We start from the raw sequence: 19,759 nt of genomic DNA on the forward strand, positions 1-19,759 counted from the left end.
AAAAAAAACAAGATTAAATAAATTAAATAACTTAATTTATTATCAATTCAACAATTGATTGACTTATAATTGAAGATCAAGTACAATATCTAGCAATCTGTCATCATCTCCCAAATATTAGAAAAGTCATAAGTAGTTTGACTTAACTTTTCAATACTTAGTTTCTTAGTATAATTATTATTCATTCATCAAGAATATTTCGATTTAGACATTATAATATGTAATATGTTAGCTTTGTCAAATATGTTAGTTGTCAACAATATAGTTATTGATCATTTTAATAAGATTTTAATTTTTTTTTCAAAACTCATTCCATCTTAGCCAAGGATCTCACAATCAATACTATTTGATAATAGATGAATTTTTTTTTCTAATACATATAGGATGATGAATCCTCTCTTGATTACTTAAATATCTTCATATAGTTTATGTTATAATCTATATCTGCCTGTTTGTTAGCCTTGATTAAGACAACGTGTGGTCAAAATCAAAGCATAACATTCTCTATATAAAATAACTTAGTGATCAAGAGTATAAGGATCATTTAAACAACTATCACGTGAGTCATTTCATAGACATAAGTGATCTATCCATATCGAATTCTTTTGCTGATCAATTCAATGTACATGTCATTTGACAAGAACCTACATATTAGTTCAAAATATTCTTTATGCATTAGTTTATAAGAGGGACTGTTTTTTTTCATAAAAGAAAGAACATAATATACACTGGTCTCAATAGCTCTAATTAATGTCCACTCTTAATAAAACATTGACCGAGAACATTTAGAAACAATATTTTGATACAATAAGAATTTCATAATTATAACAATTTTAATTTTCTTTGCAAATCATTTTTGTCTCATAAACTTTATCTTTACTATAGATTAGTTAATTAAACATTATATTCATTAATTAAATATATATAAATATTAAAAATAATATTTTTTTTTATTAATAATAAATATATTTTACATAAATAAAATCATTACTTACAACCAATCAATTCTCTACAAGTTATATTCACCGATCCGAAAGACATCTTTGATTACCCGTGGGCCTTCAGGATCACTTTTGTAGCTTGCTATTCATATTATATATTCTCACTGGCCTAAGAAGGCACTGCAGGTCCGATTCAATGCACATCTCCAAACCACAGTAAATCTGTGAGATGTAAAACTAGAGTCACAAGTAATTACACTTAACATGGGAGAAGTGATAGTGTCAGACCTAATTGCTGTTTTCTTTGGTGTCAAAATCTGGAATATTTACAACTTCAATTTCAGCTGGTGGTGAGGGCTGAAGATTCTCTGGAGTGTCTTCAGGACTACTGAATTCCCTCCTCGAAGAGTTCCATTCATAGACATCAGGGGAAGGAGCAGAAATTGGAGATCCTCCTGGGATAACAGTCTCTCCATGATAGATATACCTTGCTAGAGTAACTGTTTTTCCCCAAACACTCTTATCACTTGGAGTTGCATTGCCTCTGTCCTCGTCTTGTTGATGATGGTAATTCTTCAGCAATCGAAATAGAAATAGGAGCAAACAAATGGTCGAAGTGGCACCGGTTATAATGTAGATACCCCAGAAGTTTTGCAGGCTCAAGCTTTCAGTTATATCATTGTCAGTTGCACTGCTTGAGCACTCTCGTGAGGGAGCAAACCACTTTTCTTCCAAAGTTTTCAGCTCTCCGTTTTCTGATAGCTTCAGGATCGCTTTGGAAACGTCTGCGGCGATAGGAGAGCCTTTCTGAAATACCTGACAGAGAATCAAAGCAGTATTCAATCAGTCACTTATGCGGGGAAATGCATCTTCGAAAGAGTGCTAGTAATTGCTCGACTATTTAAGATGGCGAGATTGAAAATTTTGATCGAAATCAATCAAGAACTCACAAAACCTAGTCCTCCAAATCTATAGGTTGGTGTAGCTGCACTATATCCCTTGCAGTAATGACCGATGAAAACTTTCCCATATGGGAGTTCAAGAAAGGCAGCAGATATGGAGGCACTTTCAAATTCTCCTTCATAGCTGTATTCAGAGCTAACATTCTCGATGTTCTCTTGTTTGAATCCAAGCACATTTTGCAGATAATTCCGTACAAATGAATCTCCATCACAGCCAACTTTTAAGCTTTTCCTTTTCAGCCACTCAATATCAGTAACATTTGGCTGCAGACGTCGGACAGTCAGCATTGAAGTGAGACTGGCAGTGTAGCTCGAGTTTAAGATCAATACTACGAAAAGCCACACGACAAGAACCACTCTGGTGAGGTTACTGTATATTTTCTCCCCTGCATAGAAAAGCAGTAGTCTTATGAGTGATTTTAACTCTGAATAAAGAATCGAGTAATATCTCCATCCACAGCTATGAATGTGAACCATTGTTTATAATGCATTGGAGCTGCCAATGCTAGATGAAACATATTTTCTCTTGTGCATACTCAAGAATCTTAAGTTGATGGCACAAGAAATTGTTCTAGTTTTACAGTTTCTACTTACTGTGTGCAAAATAAAGAGAAGAGAAAGTAAACCACAGAGCTGTGCCCATCTGATTCTTCCACGGGCCTTTAAACTCAGGATTGGTGTGATGCTCCAAGAACCAAACTATGAACATTGTGTAGATCAATATAGCACCAGTGACCAACCACATTTCCTTTGTGAAAGGCTTCATAAACATCCATGCTGACTCTTCAGACTTTGCCGAAACTATCATTGACAATCCTGATTCTGCATATGGTTGTGTGAATTCAACTTTATCTGATCTGTTGGCTAGTATGGTTACATCACCGACAATGGCATCGAATGTCTTCAAAATTTTTTAGCACAAATGATAAGCAACAATCTGTTAGAAATATATTAAAACCGAACAAAAACACAGAATCTAATCTAGATAAAATAATTTCGTAGGCCTTGTACCTTTACTCCTTTAGAGGACCAAGTCAAACTACAAACAATGATTGGAAAAGTCTTGGAGAATAAGTATTAATAAAGCATAAAATAGAAAGGGGTTTTGCATGTTCTCTACAATAATCTTTCCCCTCCATTTTCTATTATTCCTGATTTTGTTGTGCTGGACAATTTTGACTTTGAGGCTTTGTCTGGTTTAAATTATCCAGCTTATTAATTAATCATTTAGTCTAAGCTTTGATTTGCAGCAGCAAGTTATATTATTATCAAACAATAACTTCTGGTCAAATCTCTGAATAGCAACCTTGTAGTGCTAAAAAAGATTCTTTTATGAAAAAAAGGGAATCAAAAGTAAATTTCAAAAGGTTCTTTTATGAATAAAGGGGTTATACACAAGATAACAAAACAAATATTTATGGCAGACTGAAACAACAAAATCATCTTGTAGTGCTATTCATCATATGATCACCATCGAGAAATTTGAATGTTTAGACATAAGAGGATTTAGTTCTTACCTTGTTGTACACGTGATCCACCAGATCATCATAGGTGCCATTGAAGGGTTCAAATTGATAAGGCAAATCATATTTCAGAACTTCTCGCACCTTATGGAAAAGTTCAATGCAGAAACCATCATATTCCTTCTTACCAGCAGAGTTTGTTGATACTTTCACAAACTTCTCAAATGAGGTCCTACCAGGAACACCAATAATCATCCGCTTTGTATCAGTAGGCATCAACCAGCCTTTTGGATTAAGTTGTAGGTCGCCCGGCCAAATCACCGGCCTTTTCAACCTTATAGCATCTGTACTATTTTCAGCTCCACCTTTTGCCACCACAGGTTGGTTTGAGAATCCAAACTGAGGTATCCAGAAATCTAGCTCCCTGTATCTCCTTCCAACCACATTCACAATCCTCAGCATAGGGCTATTCAACAACTCACCTGCTTTGACATTTATCTCGCCGCTTAAACCAACAAATTTGGTTGCTAATATGTTATCCAGAAACACTTTTGGACTGCTAGTGTTACTAGACAGTCTGTTCATGGCCTGAGTGATGATAGCAATGCTGTCATGTGCTCGTAGAGCATAGAATCCTGGCTCATAGTAACCTTCCTCTGGATATTCAGATATGAATTTCTGCCGGAATTGGGTAAGAAAAGTTTGGTAGGAACTCGTATTATCATAATAGTAGTTCTTAATTCCCAGAGCACCTTCCATGGATTGGATAACAGAAGTGTTAACTATGTCCAAGAAATTTGTAACAGTATCTGTAAGTATCCATACCATGTCATTTCCTACAAATCCCATCTTCTTAGCTTCTCTAAACAGATGAATCATCATGGGCAACGATGACTGGAGCACAATAAAAACCCGAGATTGTATTTTTTCACTTAGTAGTTTTGTCAGTTCTTCTCGAACAACATCTTTTGGATCAGATACGAAGGAAAATGGTGGAAGAACTAAGTTATATTCAATCTCTGAACCCACATCTTGAAGAGACTTAGTTAGAAGAGCCAGCATGCCAGCATCACCACCATATGTATAATCTTCGTAAACAGTCACAACCCTCCTCCAGTTATAAGACTGAATAACAGATGCAATGCATCTTATTTGGTTAGAATCACCGTGAGCCATTCTTATCAAGAAAGGCCAACGAGATGATGCTAATGGTGGTGTTATGGCAGGTGCAGAAAATGAAATAACTGGAACTTTAAATTGGCTTCCAATATCAGCAACTAAAGCTGCCTCCTCCCATCTTTCCATACCAATAATCACTTCCACTTCATTCTCTTCAATCAACTTTTCAGCTGCAAGAATAATTCATGGAGCAACATTAGTGTAGTCACTCTTGTCATGGCTAGCTAAACGTTAAAAGTACATGGAACCATATATCATAAAGTGAGACCAAAAAAGAAGAAGAATATTACCAGCACGAGCAGCTTGAAGTGGGCTACTCCGGGAATCCTGAAAGTAAAGAGACAGCTTGTGATTTGGTGACCCATTGTTGAACTTTTGAACTGCTATTTCCATTGCTGTTCTCTCTTCTTTCCCGGTTCTTGAATTGACATCAATGATGGCGCCAATGTTTGTAACTTTACTATCATTGATGTCTTTAGCTCCATGGGGGAGAGTAGTGACTAAAAAGGAGGTGACTACAAGAAACAGAAGCCACAATCTTGAGAGTTGGTTAAAATTAATGATAGGGAAAGACATTAGAGCTTTGTCTTCAAAGCATATCATAATAGTTTTGGCCATACCGTTATTGAATAAGTAATAACCTCAACATATGAAAAAAAGAACGTATATGTGGACCGTGATGTTTGAGAGGGGAACGCGAATTTTCCAAGGAATGATGTACGCGTTATTTTCACACGTCTTAGACTTGGCTTGTGCTGGAAGTGTTTAGCAAGGACAAGTTTTTGTGTGGTCATCGCTGCCTAAGATCAGTAGATCACACTGTTTATGTGTGGTCATCGCTAGCTCTCAAATCAGCTAGTCATGCTTGGTGGCTCACAAGAATTAAAATTGAGTTAATTCCATTTTACCCCTTGTATAAATTATACGAGTTTATCATTTAAAAAAAAAATATTTTCTATCAATTACCTGAGTTGATTAATTTTATTTTACCCTCGTGTGTAAAAAAGAAGAAGATAAATAGATAAAATGTTAAAAAAAGTAAGTGATGGAGAAGAAACTTGAGTGAAAATTGATAGTTATCAAAAAGGTAAAATAAAATGAACTTTTTAAAAATTCACGAGCTATTCAAAGATATTACATGATAATAAGGATAGGTGATAGTAGAAAAGTTGTAGAATATTTATTTTTCCAAAAAACAAAACAAATTAATGTGATAGACTTTGCCAAAAAAAAAAAAAAACCTTGATAAAAAAACTATAATTTTACTTAAAAATAAACTAAAATCCTAATGGTATTTCAAAAAAATAAAACAATAAAAGATAAAATTGAAAAACAACATTCGATAACTAAAGTAAAAAGATTTGAGGAAAAAAAAAGTAACAATTTGTTAATCCACAACGATTTCTTTCACAAGCCATAGTGAAATGCTGATATTTTATTTACATGGATAAATATTGGGTTGATATATTTAACATTATAGTCATTAAATTCTTCATTTATTCAAAAGTTTACATATAGACATTAATGTTCATTCTTATAATTATATAAGCATATTAACTAATCTAATTTTCACAATTGAGTACTTAATTTTTATTTTTTCTCAAATAGGTTTAACTAGGTGTAATCGAAGACAACTAAGATGCTCTTACATATCCAATAGAGCATATATAAAACATGCAAATCATTATAGAGCTTATAACCCAAGACAACAACATTATGTGAAAAGTCTTTACAACAACATCCCACAAATCAACTCGGTTATGGTATCACAACCTTAAGCCTAAACCCATCATTGACTTTGGTGATCTCTACCCCAAACTCTTTTCCCGTTTTAGCACAAGCATACCAACTAAAAAAAATACAATTGAGATATTTACAATCACATAATAAAAATATGAGGGCACCAGAGCATATCTCCAAAGGTTTGAAAAGGAAATTCTCAACGTGAAAAGTCTATATAAACCCATTGTTACTAAAGCCTTGATTATATAACTATTCTTTGTGGAAACAATTATACACTTTCGAAACATCACAAAAGTAATCGAAAAATTAGAGGGGTGCTATTTTTCTTAGAAATTATGATTTTAATCAATCTCACCTAAAAAAACTTAATAAACACCCCTAGAACAACCCAAAACCAATTAGTTAACCTAAAAAACCCCAAAAAATGGTTCAACAATACAAATCAAAGTGGAGAAATAAAATTCTCTCTCAACTTTGATCTACTATTTTCAGGCAAAATGAAGATTTAAAAAGATTTCAATGTGACTCTCTTCATTAAATGGAACTCATTGACACTAGGATTGCCTTTTTGTTGTTGAAATGTGGCCAATTAATATCTTTCTCTTTCATTCTTTGTAATTTGACGACTCTATCTCCTTATTTAAACCTAGTGATTAAAATGTGAATAAAATAAAATATTGGACTAAACCATATAATTTTCAAACAAAAAGGGCAAAAAATAAATTTGGGCAATATCTTATACCTAAAGGGCATTAACACCAAATTTGTATTTAAAAAAGCTCCCTTTTCTATGAGATTTTTATTTTGGTCCTCTAATTTTTATTTTTCTCCAAACAAATAAACTGACTTTGTTTTTGCAAAATCGAGAACCAAACTAATGTCGAGATATTTTTTAAGACTATGATAACCTAAAAGAAAATATCACTAATCAAATCATCAAGTAGAATCACCGTTCTACATAATGTAGAAGGATGAAATTAAAGAAGAAAACTCTATGACTGAAATAAAAAACAAGAAATAAAGAACCAAAATAGAAAAATATTTTCATATTAAATAAAGGGTTGTCATTTCAACTCACTTTTAATTTTGGTTCCCTCTTTTTTAATTCTTCGCAAATAATAAACCAAGTCCTTTCTTGGAAACTCGAAAGAAAGGAGCACAAAACAAGTTATCAGGCTCAATCACCAATTGATGCAATGTGAAAGGTTGGAAATAAGAAAAAAAAAGTCTGATAATTGAAGTAAAATAAATCTAAGGACAAAAAAAATTAAACATTGTGCGAGTCCACAATGATTCCTCTCACATGCTATAGTGAAGGGCTGATGACTTTTATTTTTACATTTTTTAATGTATGGGGAAACATTATTGACTTAGTTTTACTATTGCATATGTGATATCCCACATCAGAAGCGAGCATCCAGAGCCAGGGCTTTATGAGTAGTGTTGGTCACTGACCTGTTGTACGCGTTTTGGGGCGTCAGACTCAGAAGTGGGCTCGCGTCACTAGGAACAAAACCGTGAGGGCGGTAGAGCCCAAAGTAGACAATATACAACAGGTTAGGTCGGGCTGTTACATTTGGTATCAAAGCCGAGAACGGCTCATCTTAAGGTGGGGGGATTGTGATATCCCACATCGGAAGCGAGCGTCCAGAACCAGGGCTTTATGAGTAGTGTTGGTCGCTAACCTGTTGTACGTGTTTTGGGGCGTCAAGCTCAGAAGTGGGCTCGCGTCACCAGGAACAAAACCGTGAGGGCGGTAGGGTCTAAAGCGGACAATATACAACAGGTTGGGCCAAGCTGTTACAGCATATATGAACAAATGTTGGATCGATATATAAAACATTATAGTAATTAAAATCTTGATTTATCTAAAAGTTTACATGTAGACATCGATGCTCAATCTTATAATTATATTGGAGTTTGCATTTATTTGATTTTTATAATTGAGTATTTAATATTTATTTATTTTTAAATAAGTTTAAAGAGGTGTAACTAAAGGTAACTACGATAGTCTTAATGATATAAAAGAGCATATATAAAATGTAAGCTTGTAATCTAAGACAACGATGCCATGTTCAAATTTATTTTCAATAACATTCCATGGATCTGTTCATGTGTGGTATCATAGACCTGAGCTTGACTCCATCCTTGACTTTGTCGATCTATATGCCAAAATTATTTTCTATTTCTCTACAAGCATACTAGCTAAAAATAGCATATTAAAGCTCTTTGCCACTAAAGCATATCTCCAAAGGTTTTATGAGAAAATGCTTAATGTGAAAAGTTTACTCGAACTCATTGCCATTAAAGCCCTAATTAATGGAGTCTAAAATTATTATTTATGGGAACATTTGCTTAATCTCTTTGACCAATCTCTCCTCAAAGTGAAATACAAATTGGAAAATCATATTTGAGTAGAAGAAACGAGCATGGTCAAACAAAAACACCCTTATTTTTAACAATAGAGAGTATAATCTCCAAAGCATCATTGATCTGCCAGTTGCCTTAGAGAATCCAAGATGAACACCAAGGGTTCCATTCACGATTGCTTGTCTTTCCCTAGCCCCTGACAACTTTGACCACCATGTGTACTCATGTATTGAATACCATCAAGGAAAAGAATCCATACAATACCTACCTTCTATGAAGAGTGCTATTAACATAAAAAACCTTAACAAATCTTGTTTTTTTGACCATGACAATAGGCATGACATCAAAAACTATTATGCTCTAAAAAATAAAATAGAAAGATTGATTGATAAAGGTCACCTTCAATGCTTTGTAAAGAAGGAAATGCAATATAAATTAAAAAAGAAAGAAATCGACATAACCCAAGATGTATTTTCGAGATAAGATAAGCTTCAGAAATTGTATTTCCTCTTGGATGAGAAAATCTTTTGAAATTTTTAATAAAAAAATATTGTTTATACATGTCTCTAAATGAGATCTCCATGTCTCTAAACAAAATCTTCACAAATCTTCATATCTCCAACAAAATCTCCATATCTCTAATTAAATCTCTATGTCTTTGTGAAACGTCTTTATACACAATGATTTATCACAATCACAAATCATTTTCCTACTTAAATGAAAGTTCCTTACACTTTAAAAGGAACAAACAAGTGAACTGAACTCTCATCTCTTACACGACATGTTTATAAAAGTCATAAGAAGGTAATATGACATGTATAAAACAATAAGTGTTTTCTTTCCCTTGTACTTCTATTAGCTAAGTCTTTTAGATATAAATATTTGAAATACAAATGAGCAAATGATGATACTAAAAAAAATAAAGGAGATTATCCTATTGTCATTTTGACCATGCCTAAACAACAAAGAAATCTTTAGCTTGCTATTTGGGCCATGCTCAAAAGGCAAGGAATTCCTTGGCCTACCATTTGGGCTATGTTCTAATGGCGACCTGGGAGACAATCTGCCTATCCAACTCAAATGCTTAAATAGCAGGAATGGTCTGCCATTTGGTCTAATCCCAAATAACAACCTAGGTATGCCCGTCCGCCTAACATAAATTTCCAGTAGGTACAGTGACTATCACACACCATAAGGAAACAAATTGTAAAATTGTTAGTACAATGCTTTATTTTTTCACCAATGACTATCTCTTTTAAGTCATCTCCTCAGAGGGTGTGGTGCCTACTTTCTCTCAAATGGCTATCTACTACCAACTTATGTCTTTAGAGGTTATCAACCTTTCACATCTTTTTCATCAATGACCCAACAAGACGCAACAAACAACAACTTGTTTTTGTCAAGTTACCTACAAAAAAGAATAATTATTCTTGGTCATTAATTCATTTTCCATGAGATAAGCTAAAATAATGGAGATATATAAATACTTTGAATCACCAAATAAATAAATTCATTTAAGATAAGATATAACTCCACACAAAAACAATTCAGGACAAGATATCATATAACATAAGGCAACTCAAGCCCATCAAGGTCATTTAAGTCCACTTAAAGCCAATGCCACTCCAGTCACACAAACTCATTCAAGTTGAATCACAAGTTTATACAGTGCAAACAACACATCCACACATTTTTCTTTTCCTCCTAACCTTTCACTTTTTTTGCTATACTTTTCCTTTATCTTACAATTTACTAACTTAAATGTATAAGGGTTTTTTATTCTTATAAGATACCTGTTCTTGCTAGAGAACATGGAATGACCCAAACTAGACAAGTCAACCTAAAATGCAATCAGAAAAACTAAAATCCAATCTCAATTTTTAATGACTTCATCATTAATATGTAAAATATCATAGTCATTAAAATTTCAATTTATCCTAAATTTTACATGTAAAAACTTATGTTCAATCTTAAGATGTAATTGTATATATATATAGGCGCTCGAACTTATCTGATTTTCAAAATTGAGTATTTAATCAAACTTTCGAAAGTTGGTGGATGCATGGGAAGTGTTTTTCTAGAACTTGACTTTCTGTCCCAAATGCGTGTTTCTAAATATTTCTTGCTCCCTCTGGTCTCTTCGATGAACTTAGAATGATTCCTTCCTTTGACCCGTTCCAATAATTATAAATAGATACCCTCACGCCTCACGCCAATTACGTTAACAGATTCCCAAAATCAGAGACTAATAGCAGAATTCAGCTCTCTTAACTTCGTGAAATCACCATAGCGATCGTGTATTAGCCCAATTAACAGACAGTCACCGAAATGATTTAAACACATTATTCATCAACTAATAAATTCTTATAAAATAATTTATGATTGATAGAAGAGACCAAGAAAAAATAAATAGTAGAAGAGACCATGATCACGATATGGCAAATGGGTGCTTCTGTATCACGGGAGCAACCCAAACCCACAGGGAAAAACTTGTTGGAAACCAAGAAAAAATAAATAAATAATAGAACTCGAAGAAATACTCTTGATATCATGTAAAAACAAAATGAAAATTGTATATTTCATGTATCTCACAAAAAGTATTGAGGATATTTATACAAGCTACGACTACCCCAATGGAAAATACAATCAAAGGATTTTTGTTACATATATTTGGCCACAAATCAGTCAAAGATAATTACTTGTGTCTCTAGGTTTGCATCTTTCACATTTTTACTATAGTTTGGAGATGTGTTTTGAATCAGACCTCAAGTAGCCAAAATATCCAAATCTAACCAGTATAATATTCATATCAGCTCATTTACACCTAGCAGTACTTATGCGAAAAGAGAGCGTCAGACCACATTGCTGCTTTTTTGGGTGTCAGAATCTGGAATATTTACAACTTCAATTTCAGCTGGTGATGAGGAGAGAAGATTCTCTTGAGTGTCTTCAGGATTAGAGAGTTCCAAATTGGAAGAGTTCCATTCATGGATATCAGGGGAAGGATTAGGAATTGGAGATTCTCCTGGAGTAACAGTCTCTCCATGATAGATATACCTTGCTAGAGTAACTGTTTTTTCCCAAACACTCTTATCACTTGGAGTTGCATTGCCTCTGTCCTCCACTTCTTGTTTATGGTAGTTTTTCAGCAAGTGAAACAGAAATAGGAGAAAACAAATGGTCGAAGTGGCACCGGTTATAATGTAGATACCCCAGAAGCTTTGCAGGCTCAAGCTTTCAGTTTTATCATTGTCAGTTGCATTGCTGAAGCACTGTCGCGACTGAGCAAACCACTTTTCTTCCAAATTTTTTAGTTCTCCATCTTCTGATAGATTCAGGATCGCTTTGGAAACATCTGCGGCGATAGGAGAGCCTTTCTGAAATACCTGGAAACAGAATCAGAGCAGTATTCAATCGATCAGTCACTTATGCGGGGAAATGCATTTTTGAAAGAGTGCTAGTAATTGCTTGACTATTTAATTGCAATTTTTTTATGGTAATCTGTCATGAACTTACAAAGCCTAGTCCACCAAATCTGTAAGTAGGTGTGGTTGCACTATATCGCTTGCAGTAATGACCGATGAAAACTTTCTCATATGGGAGTTCTAGAAAGGCAGCAGATATGGTGGCACTTTCAAATTCTCCTTCATAACTGTATTCAGAGCTAACATTCTTGATGTTCTCTGGTTTGAATTCAAGCACATTCCGCAGATAATTCTTTACAAATGAATCTCCATCACAACCAACTTTTAAGCTGTTCCTTTTCAGCCACTCAATATCAGTAACATTTGGCTGCAGACGTCGGACAGTCAGCATTGAAGCGAGACTGGCAGTGTAGCTCGAGTTTAAGATCAATACTACGAAAAGCCACACGACAAGAACCACTCTGGTGAGGTTACTGTATATCTTCTCCCCTGCATAAAAATTTAAATCTTATGAATTTTCTCTACCATAGCTATATAATGTCAACGATTGATTATAATGTCTCATGCAGTAAGAAATGCAGCTGCCAAAGCTGGATGAGATGCATTTTCTCTGGTGCACACTTAAGACACTTGTGTGGATAGCACAATAAACTATTCTAGTTTTACTGTTTCTCGAAAGCAACTTACTGTGTGCAAAATAAAGAGAGGAGAAAGTAAACCAGAGAGCTGTGCCAATCTGATTCTTCCATGGGCCGTTGAATTCAGGATTGGTGTGATGCTCCAAGAACCACACTATGAACATTGTGTAGATCAATACGGCACCAGTGACCAACCACATTTCCTTTGTAAACGGCTTCATAAACATCCATGCTGACTCTTTATACTTCGCTGGAACTATCATTGACAATCCTGATTCTGCATATGGTTGTGTAAACTCAACCTTTTCTGCTCTGCTGGCTAGTATGGTTACATCGCCGACAATGGCATCGTATGTCTTAAAAAAAAAATAGCACAACAGATAAGCAAACTTTGTTATATAAAAAGCCTTAGAAATAAATATATGTTATTCTAGGTAGAGAAAAATTAAATCTACCCTCATAGGAGGTTACATCGATTTCTTTTATAGCTTATGAGGTCTGTTTTTTCACGTACGAAAGGAAAATAGATTTATCGATTTCTTTTATAGCTTATGAGGTCTGTCTTTTCATAAAAAGAAAATAGATTTACATATAAGTTAAATATCTATGTTTCGTCAGGATAAAATATCTTTATCTCTAGCGCATCAGAGTATAATATTTTTTACTAATCATTAGAGTAAAATATATCTAACTATGGGTCTAGAGGTTTGCTGGACCCACACAAGTTTGAGCTCAGTGCTTTTTTGAGGCTGAAGATGATGGGTCTGGCGATTCTCCAGATCCATAAATATTTCGGCTCAGCGCTTAATTAAGCCGAGAGATTATAAGTCCGGAAGTTCATCAGACTCTATCATGTCTGGACTCAGTATTTAGTTGAGTCTTGAGACAATGGGCCTGACAATTCAAAAGACTCGTATATATTTGAGCTATAAGTGAACCATGATGAATAACTTCATTTATTTGTTCAAAATGGAGGACCAGGAAAAACAAAAAAAAATGTTAATGCCGGCTTTAATTAGTTTGCAGCAGCAAATTATATTATTATCATTCCTGTTATTGGATAAAGATGTCAGTCTTGTCAGGTATTGTGATTAAGGGAATCAATTACAAACAAAAAATAAGACATAAAAAAATGGAAGCACAAAATAAATATTTAAGGATTAGAATAAAACTATCATCTGTACTGCGTCATACGATCATCATCAAGTACTTCGAATATTTAGAAGAGGATTAAGTTCTTACCTTGTTGTACACGTGATCCACCAGATCATCATAAGTGCCGTTGTAGGGAATAAATTGGTAAGGCAGATCATAAGCCAGAACTCCTAGCACCTTATAGAAAAGTTCAATGCAGAAACCATCATATTCCTTCTTACCAGCAGCGTTTGTTGATACTTTCACAAACTTCTCAAATGAGGTCCTACCAGGAACACCAATAATCATCCGCTTTGTATCATTAGGCATCAACCAGCCTTTTGGATTACGTTGTAGGTCGCCCGGCCAAATCACCGGCCCTTTCAACCTTATAGCTTCTGTCCTATTTTCAGCTCCATCTTTTGCCACCACAGGTTGGTTTGAGAATCCAAACTCAGGTATCCAGAAATCTAGCTCCTTGTATCTCCTTCCAACCACATTCACAATCCTCAGCATAGGGCTATGCAACAACTCACCTGCTTTGACATTTATCTCGCCGCTTAAACCAACAAAACTTGTTGTAAATGTGTTATCCAGAAACGATTTTGGACTCCTAGTGTTACTAGACAGTCTGTCCATGGCCTGAGTGATGATAGAAATGCTGTCATGTGCTCGTAGAGCATAAAATCCTGGTTCATAGCAACATTCCTCTGGATATTCAGATATGAATTTCTGCCGGAATTGGGTAAGAAAAGTTTGGAAGGAACTCGTATTATCAAAATAGTAGTTCTTAATTCCAAGAGCACCTTCCATGGAGTGGATAACAGAAGTGTTAACTATGTCCAAAAAATTTGTAACAGTATCTGTAAGTATCCATACCATGTCATTTCCTACAAGTCCCATCTTCTTAGCTTCTCTAAACAGATGAATCATCATGGGCAACGATGACTGGAGCACGATAAAAACCCGAGATTGTATTTTTTCACTTAGTAGTTTTGTCAGTTCTTCTCGAACAACATCTTTTGGATCAGATACGAAGGAAAATGGTGGAAGAACCAAGTTATATTCAATCTCTGAACCAACATCTTGAAGAGCCTTAGATAGGAGAGCCAGCATGCCATCACCACCATATGCATAATCTTCGTAAACAGTTACAACCCTCCTCCAGTTATAAGATTGAATAACTGCTGCAATGCATCTTATTTGGTTAGAATCACTGTGAGCCATTCTTATCAAGAAAGGCCAACGAGATGATGCTAATGGTGGTGTAATGGCAGGTGCAGAAAATGAAATAACTGGAACTTTAAATTGGGTTCCAATATCAGCAACTAAAGCTGCCTCCTCCCATCTTTCCATACCAATAATCACTTCCACTTCATTCTCTTCAATCAACTTTTCAGCTGCAAGAATAATTCATGGAGCAACATTAGTGTAGTCACTCTTGTCATGGCTAAACGTTAAAAGTACATGGAACCATATATCATAAAGTGAGACCAAAAAAGAAGAAGAATATTACCAGCACGAGCAGCTTGAAGTGGGCTACTCCGGGAATCCTGAAAGTAAAGAGACAGCTTGTGCTTTGGTGACCCATTGTTGAACTTTTGAACTGCTATTTCCATTGCTGTTTTCTCTTCTTTCCCGGTTCTTGAATTGACATCAATGATGGCGCCAATGTTTGTGACTTTACTATCATTGATGTCTTTAGCTCCATGGGGGAGAGTAGTGACTAGAAAGGAGGTGACTACAAGAAACAGAAGCCAAAATTTTGGGAGTTTGTTAAAAGTAAAGATAGGGAAAGTCATTAGAGCAGTTTCTTTGAAGCACATCATACTAGTCTTGGTAGTTTTGTTGTTGAAGTAATAACTTTTGCTACATGCTTTTGGTTTATAGCATTTGAAATATGGTGATAGTATACGTGGTCTGTGATTGGGAGGAAGAAAGACACGCAATTTCGAGGAATTTACGCGTTATTTTGAGAGGAACAAAGACTGGTTTGCTTGGAGCAAGTCAATGCTCTAATGAGAGGAAATTAAGTACTCTGTTGTGTTTCATGATAAAAAAGAAGAGGCTGTCCTACAGTTCTGATAACGGTATGTATTATCTATATAATCATAAAAGAGAAAAATGAGAGGAGTTTGGGACATGTATGTGGGTTAATGGTTATCAGTCATCCACTCCCTACTTAGTTTTGATGTTTTGCAGATTTTCTTTTGTACGAGGTCAGCCTTTGGATTTGATCTCAGCTTTGGAATCTTTTTTCTTAGATATTATTGAGATTGGAGTTTTTGGGTGGGAAAAGTGTAGATATTATTAGTTTTGTCTATTACAAGAAGCCAGATTGGCTCAAATGGAAACAACACAAGATAGAACAACTATAAAGAACAATACAAAATTCTACTGAATAGGTTACTACATCAATGTTGTTAATTTATTATATAGGTTCTTTACTGTTGTATGTTTTTAATTATTGTGGAGTTCTGGTTTTCTTGAGCAGAACCTTGTAGCCATACAATTTCCTTGCTGCTGCCATTTTGACAGCTGTTTGCTGTTCTTGTACTCTTCTCAAAGTTGTCTTCCCTAACGCGCATGGTGCTCTAATAAGAATGAAATTGCTCATCTAAATTCAAGGACTTGAATTCAACAAATATAACTTGTCATGTTATATAGAATCTTACTGAAAGCGTAGCAGATTTTGTTGTGGTTTTCAGCTGCTTGTTTCTAAACCGTGTTAGATGAGTGACGTTGAAGCACCTTGGTTTCCCATATTTATCAAGGATTTTTAGCTAATTCAGTCTAACTTGTGGAATAGATTGAGTCCAAGCAGGTGGTAAATGCGTGGATGTTAAGCAATTAAGGCTAATTAAGCCTCTCCGTATGTAGGTGAACCGAAAAAAGTCTACTTCAAATTGTTAGAAATTGCACTGAAGGATTATTATATCGACAGGTACATCTATGATCCAACATTCTTGTATGACATAGTTGCATGGAAAAGCAAAACCTAGCTTGTTTTGAAATTACATATGTCGCATCCGACATCGCGACGGCCTTAAAAAATTATTAAATCTTTAAAAAGAATGAATTTCTGGCATCCTGTTCTTTAATGGTGAATGGTCTTGTTTCAAGGAGTCGCCACCTAGTATTATGGTCACTAGGAACCCTAACTGGTCAACAGAGATTCTATGATACAGGACTGGTTACGCAAAAGGGAAGATATTATCACCCCTTAAACGTCCTGCCTGAGGCAGGCTGCATTGCTGGTTTGTCATAAATTGCTAACATTTTGTTGGTTTATGCTATAATGGTTTGCGTGTAATATTCCTGACTCTGACGTCAGTGAATATTTAACTACGGATATTTCCAACTCTGGCGTTAGTAAATATCACGTAGCTATAAAAACAAAATAAATTTAAATCAGTTTTTTTTTTATTCCCGACTCTGGCGTCAGTGAATAAACAAATCAAATAAATTTATTTTTTAAGCATACACATTTTTTATGTAACTAAATAAAAGTAAAATACAATAAAATAAAATAAATTTACATCAGTATCTTTATTCCTGACTCTGGCATCAGTGAATAAACCAATAAATTTATTTTATTTTATTTTACTTTTGCATGCATATTTTTTATTTTTATGTAATTAAATAAAATACAATAAAATAAATTTGAATTAGTATTTTTATTCTGACTTCTGGCATCAATGAATAAAAACAACAAATTCATATTTATTTTTTTATTTATACATACACACATCTTTGTTTTTTTATTTTTTATTTTTCATTTTTCTATTTTTTATTTTTATTTTTGGGCTGGGCCCAGCCAGCCCAGCCCGGCCACTAGCCCAAGCCAGTGGCCTGGCTGGGCTAAGCAACACGCGTGCGCTAACGCACGCGTGTTGCTACACTGTGCAAGTGAATTAAAATTCACTTGCACAGTGTAAATGCCAATTAACTAAAACGAATGCAAGAGGAAGAAGTCGCGTACCTGCTCTGTTAGAGGCGATGGAGACGATGGCGAAGCTCTGGCTGGAACGCTGGTGGTGACTTTCGTCTGCTGTATACCTACTTCTACTTTCCCTTTTGCTCTTGTGCCCACCGTCTGCTGGATTTGATTTCTGGGTTGTTCTTTTTCTGCAGGAACGGAGACAATGGTTGTTCCTCTGCTTTTCTCTCCTCTTCTTTGTGTTCTGGGTTGTTCTTCACTGGTTTTCTTTTTTGCTTGCAGGGACGAAGACAATAGCAGGGCTGATCTGTGACTCCCCTCTTCCTTTCTCCCCTTCTCTGTGTATATATATTTTTTGCGTTTATGCTCTGTTTCTTTTCTGTGATTTGCTCTGTTTTTGGGTCCCCCGTCCCTTTTCCAGGTTTTCTTCTCCCTCTTATAGAGATTCCCAAGCTGCCTCCTTTAACCAGTCCTGCCTTTGCAGGACTGTTATTTGCCACGAACGAGATCGTGGGCGAGAGACGTGATCCACGATTGGATCGAATCCGTTGCAGATTTTCAGCCTGTTGAATCGGGATGGAGAAGATGAACACGATTGTTTCACCAGCAACGGCAACGTTTCGGCAGCAATGGACATTTTCATTTTGACCCCTGAACGTTTTAAACTCAACAATTGGGATCTTAATCAGTAATAATTAATTTCTAATTGTGCTCTTGGATTAGATTCAATTTGAATTCCTGAGTTATAGCGCCATAACAGTCCTGGGTTTCTGGACTATTCAAATTTCAAATTTTGTGTTATCTTAACTCCATTCTCAAATATATTTTTATCCATTGTATTATTTATTCAAAAATTGGGTTATGACAACATAGTTGCGTAGAAAAGCAAAACCTAGGTTGTTTTGAAATTACACAGCAGGAGCTGGAATGAGTTGCCGAGCTTAAAACAGCAATGAACCGCTTGATGTTTTTTAACATAGCCAGCCCAACAAACGTTTTAAATTCTTTGGTCTTACTTTTTCCTACCAACAGCATCGATTGGTCCTCCTTGTCAGCTAGTGTTGTTAACTTCATGGTACTTCTGTCGCCTTTCGATTCCTTGTACAGCGTACGTAGTTAAACTGGCTTAACTTCCAGGATCAATCCTCAGAGGCTTACCTTTCATCACCATGTTAATGGAGTATTTGACAATCTATTTTAGAATAAAACAATTATAATACATCTACATGTTACTTAATACGAATTATACATGTAACACTGATTGATGTCATCAGGTATTGGTGGACGTTGGACACTGAATTCTTACAAATGAAGAAATTTCTTATAAGAGAAGAAGTCAATCTCTCTCGGATCACTGTAAAAAATTAGATCATCGATATTGAACAAATAAGGGTCTACTAGTAAAGGATTAAAGCTGAAATATTAGAAGTTAAGGTACTTAAATAAAATTTCCCTCAGCTCTCAAATAATACGTCGCATCATATAATAAATGAGTATTATATAATTGGAGGGTTTATATCCAATGAAACTGGAGGTGGAATTTCTAAGCATATAATAAATGCTTAGAAACTTGAAGGAAACTCAGCCTTGAAAAGGTTGCCAGAAGAAAGATTTAAAACAAGAATTGCCTCCTTGTCTCTTTTGAAGATTGTTGATGTTAACTATTAGAAACTAACTTATGTCCACACTTTTTGGATGAATAAACGTCATACATCAGCCAGTTGGAATTTGGAAAAAATGTGGTCCGTGGACATAAATATAATCCAGCAGTCCATTTAGCTAAAAACAAAAGGCACAAGCATTATATATTTTCTATAGAATTTATTTGCCTTTACTTATTAAAGATGCAATATCTTTTTTCTTTCTTTTCAATTCGTGGATTTATTTAATTAATCAGGATATGTACATAAACAAATGTTCATGAGTTAAGAGAGAAAGGAGGGACACCAAATCATATCATGAAT

The 19,759-nt window shown here is 35.0% G+C and overlaps 1 protein-coding gene and 1 long non-coding RNA gene across 5 annotated transcripts; one reads left to right on the forward strand and one right to left on the reverse strand.

Annotated features, from left to right (window-relative positions):
• Positions 1-931: 931 nt before the first annotated feature.
• Positions 932-17,990, reverse strand: LOC7470232 (glutamate receptor 2.7). 4 transcript variants are annotated; one of them, XM_024598926.2, is made up of 6 exons: positions 17,838-17,990; positions 15,372-15,596; positions 13,964-15,255; positions 12,771-13,077; positions 12,175-12,572; positions 11,212-12,044 (listed from the first exon to the last, which is right to left on the reverse strand). In XM_024598926.2, the coding sequence occupies exons 2-6, from the start codon at positions 15,472-15,474 to the stop codon at positions 11,511-11,513; spliced, it is 2,634 nt and encodes an 877-aa protein (XP_024454694.1). In that variant the 5' UTR covers positions 15,475-15,596; positions 17,838-17,990; the 3' UTR covers positions 11,212-11,510. The 4 variants fall into 4 exon arrangements, with proteins under 4 accessions (XP_052308429.1, XP_002305094.3, XP_024454694.1 ...); XM_052452469.1 differs by lacking the exons at positions 11,212-12,044; positions 12,175-12,572; positions 12,771-13,077; positions 13,964-15,255; positions 17,838-17,990 and adding exons at positions 932-1,757; positions 1,892-2,289; positions 2,498-2,804; positions 3,421-4,715 and having other exon boundaries at positions 15,372-15,979; XM_002305058.4 differs by lacking the exons at positions 11,212-12,044; positions 12,175-12,572; positions 12,771-13,077; ... (1 more) ...; positions 15,372-15,596; positions 17,838-17,990 and adding exons at positions 932-1,757; positions 1,892-2,289; positions 2,498-2,804; positions 3,421-4,715; positions 4,836-5,196.
• Positions 2,133-12,607, forward strand: LOC127905237 (uncharacterized). Its single transcript, XR_008059085.1, has 2 exons — positions 2,133-2,269; positions 12,553-12,607. It is a non-coding gene; the product is annotated as an uncharacterized LOC127905237 (long non-coding RNA).
• Positions 17,991-19,759: the final 1,769 nt, after the last annotated feature.

Source organism: Populus trichocarpa, chromosome 4 (assembly GCF_000002775.5).
Source record: "Populus trichocarpa isolate Nisqually-1 chromosome 4, P.trichocarpa_v4.1, whole genome shotgun sequence".
Taxonomy (NCBI): domain Eukaryota; kingdom Viridiplantae; phylum Streptophyta; class Magnoliopsida; order Malpighiales; family Salicaceae; genus Populus; species Populus trichocarpa.